Genomic DNA, 9,976 nt, shown 5'->3' with positions numbered 1-9,976 from the left:
GGAGGGAGGGAGGGAGGGAGGGAGGGATGGATGGGGTGGATAGATAATGGGGAGATGAGAGGAGAGGAGACAGTCTAGAATCTTGTGAGGAGAAGCAGATGAGGAAGCTAGCAGAGATGGAGCTGGGACGAGGTTAGGGTGTTGACTAGAGCCTGACTGGTGGGTTTTCTACAAGCTGAACACAAAGTGAAATGCTAACAATGTCTCCTCTCTCTCTCTCTCTCTCTCTCTCTCTCTCTCTCTCTCTCTCTCTATCTATCTATCTATCTCTATCTATCTATCTGTCTCTCTGTCTCTCTTTCTCTCTCTCTTTCTCTCTCTTTGTCTCTCTCTGTGTGTCTGTCTCTCCTCTCTTTCTCTCTGTCTCTCTCTCTTTCTCTCTGTCTCTCTCTCTTTCTCTCTGTCTCTCTCTCTGCCTCTCTGTTTTATCTGCCTTGAATCCTGTCTGTCCTCTCCCCCTTTCCATACCTGCTTCCTGTGTCCCGACCCTTCTGCATCAATGCATGGTGCTGGTGTCCGGTTCCTTCTCATTCTACATCATCACACCCCTGCCCCCTTCTGTATGCCTCCACTCTTCCCCAACAGGGTGATTCCGGGGGGCCTGTGGTCTGCAATGGCCAGCTGCAGGGCCTTGTGTCCTGGGGTGATTTCCCCTGTGCCCAGCGGAACAGGCCAGGTGTCTACACCAACGTATGTGAGTTCGTTAAGTGGATTAAGGAAACCATCAAATCCAACTCGTGAGCAAGCATCATCCCACTACAGTGACAAGCACGGCCATTGAGGATGCTGCAGACAGGCCACGCTTTATGTCTCCTGACATCAAGATCCTCGCCCCAAATGGTGGACTGGCTCTGTTCCTATAGACAGACCCCAGGGACACTTCCTGGAATGACATGGGTTGGGTTGAAACCCATCATCCTCAGTAAATCAATACACAAACCCAGAGTTGAGCCTTTTCTGCAGCTATAACCCAGATTTAGACCCAGAAATAAAAGCCATGGGAAGAACCTCCTTGGTACGTCTCCTCCTGTGTTATGCTGCTGTGGGCAAGTGCTGTCTTAGATACTTTTCTATTGTATGCTAAGACACCAAGACCAAGGCAACTTAAAGAAAAAGTTTATATGAGGCTTACTGTTTAAGGGGTCAGAGTCCATGACCGCTATGCGGTGGAGCATGGTGCTGGAGCAGTAACTGAGAGCTCACATCTCGAGACCACAAGACAAAGAGAAAGCTAACTGGGGGTGTCCCAGGCATTTAAAACCTCAGAGCCCACCACAGAGACACACCTTTCCCAACAACACTGTACCTCCTAATCCTTCCCAAACATCTCTACAAATTGAGGACCAAGCACTCAAATATATGAACCTGTGGTGACTTCTCAGTCAAACTCACACCAGCTTCTCCTCCACGACATTGGATTTGCAGGGGTCCTTTGGTGACTTTACATTTTCTTCACAAATGATAACTACCTTAGTTACTTTTCTATGCCTGTGGCCGAGCACCTGACGAAGGCAGCTTAAGGAGAAAGGATTCATTCTGACTCACGGGTCCAGGGTGCAGCCTGTCATGGGGGGAAAGCAAACCAAGAGCTTGAGGTGGTTGGTCACACTGCACCCAGTCAGGAAGCAGGATACGCATTGTCTTTCAGTGACTTCCTCCTCCTTAGCCAGACCATGACCCAGCTTATGAGCTGGTGCTGCCTACGTCCAGGGCGGGCCTTCCTACCTCAACTAACCTCTTGCAGACAGTCCCTAGGCTTATCTCCTAGGTGACTCGAGATCTTATCGAGTTAATGCTACTAACTAACCAACAGTCGAAACTTGCTGCATGACAGGATCATAGCAGTCCCCCAATTACAACTCTACCCTAATTTCTTGAGTATGTGACTTAGTCCCCAATGCACAGTGTTCAACTTGGGATTTTTTAACTGCTCTAAAAACAATGTCCATTCAACCAAAACCACACCTCAAGTGCTGACTCTCGGTCTCTCCCAAGCTAGTGATGCGCAGTCTGGTACTACTTTAGTGTGGCTATTTAGGAGTCCTAAAAGGCTCCTGTGTCGGGGCTGGTCCAGGCTGGCAGTGATCTTGGAAGCTGCAAGACTTTTGAGAAATAGATCCCAGTGGAAGGAAGCTAGGTCACTATGGATGAACCCTTGGAGAAGGATGATGTCAGGACCTTAATCTTTCCTCTCTACTTCCTGGTCAGTGTGGTTTGAGCAGCCTCTTTCACCTCCTGTTCCCGCCTTGATGAATGAGTTCACTGCAGACCCGAAGGCAAGGTGACTTGAAACCTCTGAAGTCCAAATCTAAATAAACCTTTCTTCTATCTAAAGCATTTATCTAGGGTATTTTGTCATGGAAAGCACAGTAACATAAATGTTCTCTCTTAATGGTGGACAGCAAGAAGCCAGCCTCCCTCATCCTTAAGGCTACAGAAGCAACTCACTACGCATGGTGTGCAGATGTCTGGGACAGGTGGGATGCTGTGAATGAATCTGTAGTTCAGACAGGTGTTTATTTCTAGTTTATGTGTGTAGGTGTGTTGCCGGCATGTGTGACTATTCCCTACCTGTATGCAGTGCCCCTAGAGGCCAGAAAAGGCATCAGATCCCTTGAGAATGGAATTACAGTTTAGATATCTTGGGGGTACTGGGAAGACCCAGGTCTTCTGGAAGGGCAACCACTTACCTTAGCCTCTGAGCTATCGCTCCAGCCCCACCTTTTTGTTTCTTCACAATTTTTAAACTCTTGTCGTGGTGTGTGTGTGTGTCTTAAGTGTGGAGTTCAAAGAACGACCTTTGAGAACTTGTTTTCTTTTCCCACCATGTGGGTCTGGGATCAAACCCAAGTCTTCAGGCTTAGTGAAGACAGTCCCCACCCACGGACTCATCTCACCAGGCCGCAGGTTTCTTTACACTTATTTTTCATTTCTGTGTATCTGTCTGAGAGTGTGTGCACACACGCTCACAGAGGACCAGAGAGTATCAGATCCCCTGGAGCTGTGCCCACAGGCTGTTGAGAGCCTCCCTGTGTGGTCATGAGGACCTAAACTTGGGTGCTCGGCGAGAGGAATATGTGCTCCTGTCAGCTGAGCCATCTTGGTGGCCTCCAGATTTTTTTTCCATAGGCTACATAGCCATGCAAACTATGCATGCACAGTGAGGGTCCCATAGGTTTGTTATGTTGGCTTTTTGAGACAGGGTCTCTCCATTATGTAGCCCTAGCTGTCCTTGAACTCATAGAGATTCACCTGTTTCTACCTCCCAAGTGCTGGGATTAAAAACTTGTATCACCATGCCGGGCTCAGTTAGGTTCTTTGTTTTATTTTGTTTGGTTTGGTTTAGTTTGGTTTTTTAAGACAGGGTTTCTCTATGTATCCCTGGTTGTCCTGGAACTCACTTATAGACCAGGCTAGCCTTGAACGCTGCCTGTCTCTGCTGGGATAAAAGATGTGTGCCACCATCGCCTGGCTTTCAATTGGGTTCTTATTCCTAGGGCAAAGGGGTGCTATGCCTTGTTCTGCGTTTCCGGGACAGCACAGCACAGCCAACCAACAAAGCACGACGTTCAAAAAGAGGGCGCAACTCTGAGCTTGTGTTTTGATTTCAAGAAGTGCTGACCCTGGGGGAATTTGAATTTCTGCCAAACAGCATTTTTATTCTATTTTTAATGGGGTTTTACCTTATTTCATCCTCTGATGGAAAAGAGAGTGCATTTTGTTCAAATTTCACCAGAGAGAGAACATGGGGACAGGTGAGTCCCTAGAGTTTGCTGGCCACCTGGCCTAGCCTAGTCAGGGAGACCCTGCTTCAGAAAATGAGGTGGGCAGTTCCTAAAAAGTGACACTTGGCATTAGCCTCTGCCCTTCACACACACACAAACGTGTATTCACACAAAGATAGTGGGTTCATGAGATATTTGCTGTAACTAAGGCATAAACCGAGCATGGGAAGCTCCTGGCAGATTCTCCACCTCCCAAAGACATAGGTCCCATCTCCAATCTGCTTCTTGCAAGTGGTGGGGCTTGGATGTGAAGGAGCAGAACAAACTCCATTTTAGAATTCCATTTTAGACAGGGCCTAAGTAGGGGATGAACTCAGTTCCAGGAAAAGTCACAAACAATCCCAAGAAAGACTACAAACTGCCAGGTGTGTGCCCCCACGTCATCATTACCCCGTCCCCAGTCAGGGTGACCCAGGTGGGCCAGCCAATAAGAAACTTTGGTAAATGACATCTGCCGGCCCTAGGTGTCCTTGCGACTATTGATAGCTGCTGTTTGGAAGTTTCCCTAGACCTCAGCCAATGAATTTAAAGGTTGCATACCCCACCAAGGGTTATATCACCCTTTAAAATCCCACCCCAGAGGCTCCCGCCGTTTTCCTACACTCGCTGCCTCAGAGTGCTGGGTAGTGGTCTGGGCTCGAGCTTGTAATCAATGAACAAACCCCTGTGTGTTTGCATCGGATGCCGGCTCTGTGGTGGTCTTGTTTGGGGACCTCATGACTCCAGATCAGAGTCAAGGGTGAGCAGGGAACCCAAGACACAGATGGAACAACCCGGTCTGACTCCACACTAGATAAACTGGATAAAGCTGAGATAGCTCAGCCAATCCCCCACCCCTGGCCAAGCCCAGCTATCATTTATGTTAGTTAGCAAGTAACCTGAAAGCATCAGAGAAGCCCTGGGACCCAGATCTAAGCAGGAAGATGGAAGCCAAGGCCACTAAGGCCAGTCTCTGGCCGGCTTACATGTAGAGGGGGGCACGTAAGGCTTTGGAGTCATGGCTCAGTGGTAGAGCCAAGAGCCAAGCCTAGCATCCCCCATGAGGAACTGAGGGCGTGGTTTCCAGGTCATTTGTGGACATGAGCAATATCTGGGCTTGCCCAGCAATGTAGTAGGAGGTTGATAAGCTCATTTCAGCTGCACCCAGTTTATCTGAAGTGTGGAGTCAGACAAGGTCACAGAGCACCAGCCTCTCCTCCGTGTTCCAAGCGATGGGGAGCTTGCTGCAATGTGCAAGTCCCTGAGTTTAATGCCCCTCCCCGTACTGAATTTAAAAATTTTTGCTAATGTTTTATTTTCTTTTTAATGTGTGCAGGTGGGGACGATGAGGAGGTACGTGTATGTCTTGGACTGCTCTGTCAGAGAACAACGTCCCGGATTTGATTTCTCTCCTTCTACCCTGCGGGTCCTAGGGGTTGAACTCTGGTTGTCGGGCTTGGGGACACACACCTTTACCAGCTGAGCCACCTTGCCGGCCTTATCCCCGTCTCCCTCTGTCCGCCCCCCAGCACTGGATTTTTTTAAAGCAAGAAGGAAGGAAGGAAGGAAGGAAGGAAGGAAGGAAGGAAGGAAGGAAGGAAGGAAGGAAGGAGAAGGAAAAAGAAAGCTGAGCGTAGTAATTGACATTTGTAATTCCCATACTCAGGAGACAGAGGTCTGGAGACTGAGGCCAGCCTGGGCTACAGGGTGAGAACCAGTCCCGGTAGCGGTAGCGAAGCTGCTATGGGCGTAGCTCCTCTGTTGGAGTGCTCACCTAGCACTCATGAGGTAGAAACAGGGTGTGCTGTTGTGGAGAGGGGAGTGGGGAGCTCAGGACTTCAAGGTCACCACGAACTGTACAGCGACCATCAAAGCTAGCTTGTGCTACGTGCGGGCATGTGGGCTTGTCACAAGCTCTGTTCAAAAGGAAGAAGATGGAAAAGTTGGAATACCCCTCCCCTGTTTCTCACTTGGAAGGTGGTATCCTGGGGAGGACTAACCACCTTATACCACAAAAATAAAAGCCCCCCTTGGGCAGTTTGTGGGGCCTCTGGCAGTGGGACCACTGGCTTTTTGGAGCCCATTCCCTATGGAAGGATACCTTGCTCAGCCTAGATATAAGAGGGAAGGGCCTCCATCCTGCCTCAAGTGATTTGTTGACTCCAAATGGGAGGCCTTACCCTCTCTGAGGTGCGGATTGAGGATGGGGAGGAGAAGGTAGGGGAAGCAAGGGGGAACTGGAATTGATGTGTAAAATAAAAAGATTGCTTTAAAAAAAGAAAAAAATTAAAACTATATAGACAGGACCACAAATCAGCTGTAGCCCACGCTCTCAGGGATTTCCTCCTTACTCCAGTCCCGTGTGCGTTTCTCTATCCTCAGCTTGGATGAGCAAAACAAAATGCAAGTGGCAGAAACACCTTTGGCTGTCTGTGCTGACACAGAGGGGAGGGCGTGGGAACGGAAGTTTCCAGAAGGAGGAAGCTTTCTCTTCTCACGTGAGGATGCGTCTTTTCCATTGGATGCTGGTTCCAGTGGGGAGGAGGCAGGCTTCTCTGAGCAGTCCCTTGATGTCTAGGGTGGACAGGTTCTCGCCTTCCTGCTGGTATTGTAAGACAGAGGAGCACAGGGCTGTGGTGGTGCAACAACAAGCTTCTACACATCCTGGCACCCTGACAGACAGAAGTGATTGATGCTCACGCCAAGGGTGAGGTTATGGAGGAACAGACCAGACAAGCGGGCCCAAGAGCCACAGCCAGAGGAGACTTGCGGCAGGTGGGTGTGCAAGTCTAGGAGTTAAGGTAAATTTCAACAGCAGCTCAGATGGACAGGGGAATCACAGGATGCTGAGTAAATGATGTTGGGAAAACCAGTTCCCTCCATACTGGAAACCAAGCCCAGGGCTGGAGAGATGGCTCAGCAGAAAGAGCATTAGCTGCAAATGCCCTGAGTTTGATCTTTTGAACCTACATAGAGGTGGAGAGAGAGAACTGATCCCAGCCTCCACACATCATTTACACATATACACACACAATAACAATAAATAACCTTTTCATAAAAAGAAAGAAACCAAAGCCCAGGTTCCCATCTGGCACCACAAGAACTGGAAGCATCGCAGTGCTCAGAAGGCTGGGGTAGGAGGACAGGAAGTTCCAGGCCAGCTTGGGCTATACAGAGAGATGCTATGTCAAAAATAAAATTTTATGCCAGACAATGGTAATGTACTCCTTTAATCCCAGGTGGATTTCTCTGAGTTTGAGGCCAGCCTGGTCTACAGAGTAAGTTCCAAGACAGCCAGGGTTACACAGAGAAACCCTGACTCGATAAAACAAAACAAACAAATAAATAAATACATAAAATAAAGAGTTTCAGACAGAAACAAGAGGCTGGGGCCAGTTGGTAAAGTGCTTGCCGTAAAGAGGACCTGAGTGTGACCTCCAGAGCTCAGGAAACCAGGCACGGGCTGCTGACTTGGCTCAGAGGGCAAAGGCATCTGCATGGAGGCCTAAAGATACACACGAGCCTGAAAACTGAGTCTGGACCCTGAAGCCCAGGTGGTGGAAGGAGGTGACAGCTCCCGTGTCATCCGAGCTTCACACAGACACCGTGGCATATGTGTTCCCAAGTGCTTGCTTACAGGAACACATGTGATAAATACATGTATTTGAGAAGCTTCTAGATGCCAGGCTTGATGGGCCCTGCTTGTAAGTCTATCATTGGAAGCCTGAGAAGGCGGATCCCTGGGGCTGGCTGGACAGCCCGCCTGGAGTACCTGAGGAACTCTGTGTTTCAAAAGAACAAGCTGGGAGCCAGAGAGGTGGCTCACAACCATCGTTACCTCCAGCTCAGGGATGTGACGCATGCAGACAAAATATTCATAAGCACAAAGTAAATAAATCTTGGGGAAAGTGGCCTCCATGCGCATCCTCCTCTGTCTGCACACCAGCTGCCTGTCACAATCGCACACCGAAAGAAAACAGGCCACTACAAAGCCAGGTGTGGTGCACGCACTTGTGCTCTGGAAGTGTGGAGACAGGAGGGTCAGGAGTTCAAGGCCATCCTCAGCTACTTGGTGAGTCTGTGTGAGGCCTGTCTCAAAATAAAAATTAAACACCGCTTAGGTGCAAGATATGCTTAGAGACTTAAGGAATTAAAGAAATTAAAAAGCAGGGGCTGGAGAGATGGCTCAGAGGTTAAGAACATTGCCTGCTCTTCCAAAGGTCCTGAGTTCAATTCCCGGCAACCACATGGTGGCTCACAACCATCTGTAATGGAGTCTGGTGCCCTCTTCTGGCCTGCAGGCATACGCACAGACAGAATATTGTATACATAATAAATAAATAAATATTTAAATAAAGAAATTAAAAAGCAAGTACATGGGGCTGGAGAGATGGCTCAAAGGTTAAGAGCACTGACTGCTCTTCCAGAGGTTCTGAGTTCAATTCCCAGCAACCACATTACAGCAACCACATTACAGATGGTGGCTCACAACCATCTGTAATGATACCTGGTGCCCTCTTCTGGCCTGCAGGTGTACATGCAGGCAGAACGCTGTATACATAATTAATAAATAATTTTTAAAAAAAAGCAAGTACATGACTCTAGGGAATGATTGGTTGAGCCTTCAAAATCACAAACTGTTAAGACAAAATTCTGGCTAGTTTCATGACAGCCAATTTAAGTGTTCCAGTTTAAAGGAGGGTGGGATGGACTGGGAGAGGGGAGTTATTTGTGGCAGCTTTTGTGTAAGAAACAGCTGTGAGTGTGTGTGTTCTCACATATGCATGTGTACACAAGAGAACATCTGCCCTCAGAAGCCAGAAATGGGGGTGTGTGTTCTCACATGTGCATGTATGCACAGGAGAACAGCTGCCCTCAGAAGCCAGAGTGGGTGTCGGATGCCCTGAGCTGGACTTACAAGTGGTTGGTGCTGGGAACCAGACTCTGGTCCTCTGAAGGAGCAGCCAGTGCTCTTCACAGCTAAGCCATCTCTCAGCTCTTCAATGCGTTCAGAAGAAAAAAAAAAAGAGATATTGTCATGGGAAGAGAGACCAAAGGCTTTAAAAATATATAAAAATTCCTAAAGCTAACACTGCGAAGGAGGTTCATGGCTCACCGTGCAAAGGTGCCTGCCACCAAGCCTAACGACCCGCGCTTGATCCCTGGACCCACATAGTGGAAGGAGAGACAAACCCCCCCAAACCGCCCTCTGACCTGCCCTCCCTCTGATGCCCAGCCCCATAGCCAAATAAGCAAAATTAATGTAATAAACATTAAACAAAAACCCACTGAGTGAAGATGTCCCTGACACTAAATGGAGCTAGGAAAATGGGCAGGAGGGGGATGGTCCTGTGAGGGATGCTCAGTGTTCACAAGTCTGAGCTGTTCCGGGGTCAGCACGGAGCCTCCTGCTCTGAAAATCTCGCCTAGGTGTTGTCGGCTCTCTCTCACACACACACTCAAACGCGCACACATGCACATGCACACATACACACACGCACGCACGCACACACACACGCACACCACACCCTGTGACTCGGCAATTTCTCTCCTGGCTGCATAGTCACACCCAGGAGGGGACATGTATGAGCCTCTGGCTCACATAGCTCTTCAGGGTGACCAGAAGTTAGAAGCCATCTCATGCCCATTGTTAGATCACAGACCTTGGTAGCTCATGCTCTGTCTCCCCAAATTCAATCCCCACCCCCTGTAGCCTCTGTGCCCTGCCCCGCCCCACCCCTACCCCGCGTTGCTGAGAAGGCCTCCCATACCCTCACAGCTTTCTCTCTCCCTACCACCTTCATCTGCAGACTGAATTCACACTCCCCCTCCCTGCCCCCCTACCCCTCCTCCCACTCCACCCCCATCGCTTGCCTGCCTGGGGCCTCTAGGTAAGCACACTAGGTCAGGCTAGGCCACGTGATATGGAGCCTCCACCCCCAAAACCTGTAAGCGTCAGAATTCCCTTCTTCCTGTGAACCTAAGGGTACTATCTCCCTTCCCCTTCTGCATCCCACCACACAGGCTCCTGATACTTGGGAACTAAAGCGCCTGTGTCCCATCAGGGTCCCATCACGGCTGCCTGTGGCCATTAGCCTACAGTTCTCTGGTTACTGTTCTGAAAGGTGGTCATCAGCTTTGCTTTCCAAACCTGCTTTTTAAAAACTGTCTTTCACTTGTTTAGTTTGTGCATGTGTGTGTGTCCATATGCT

General features: G+C 49.1%; 1 protein-coding gene across 4 annotated transcripts in view; it reads left to right on the top strand.

Annotated features, from left to right (window-relative positions):
• The window catches only part of Klk5 (kallikrein related peptidase 5), an 8,864-nt gene extending 7,852 nt beyond the window's left edge, over window positions 1–1,012 (top strand). For all 4 annotated transcript variants that reach the window (XM_013353636.1, XM_005366892.2, XM_013353637.1 and 1 more), the window contains exon 6: window positions 586–1,012. In XM_013353636.1, coding sequence (XP_013209090.1) covers window positions 586–741 — 156 coding nt within the window. In that variant the 3' untranslated portion in view covers window positions 742–1,012. The remainder of the gene's footprint in view (window positions 1–585) is intronic.
• The last annotated feature ends 8,964 nt before the right edge of the window (window positions 1,013–9,976 follow it).

This window comes from Microtus ochrogaster, unplaced genomic scaffold (genome assembly GCF_000317375.1).
Source record: "Microtus ochrogaster isolate Prairie Vole_2 unplaced genomic scaffold, MicOch1.0 UNK14, whole genome shotgun sequence".
Classification (NCBI taxonomy): Eukaryota; Metazoa; Chordata; class Mammalia; order Rodentia; family Cricetidae; genus Microtus; species Microtus ochrogaster.
Note: the sequence above shows the minus strand (reverse complement) of the source record. Positions and strands in the feature narration are given on the sequence as shown.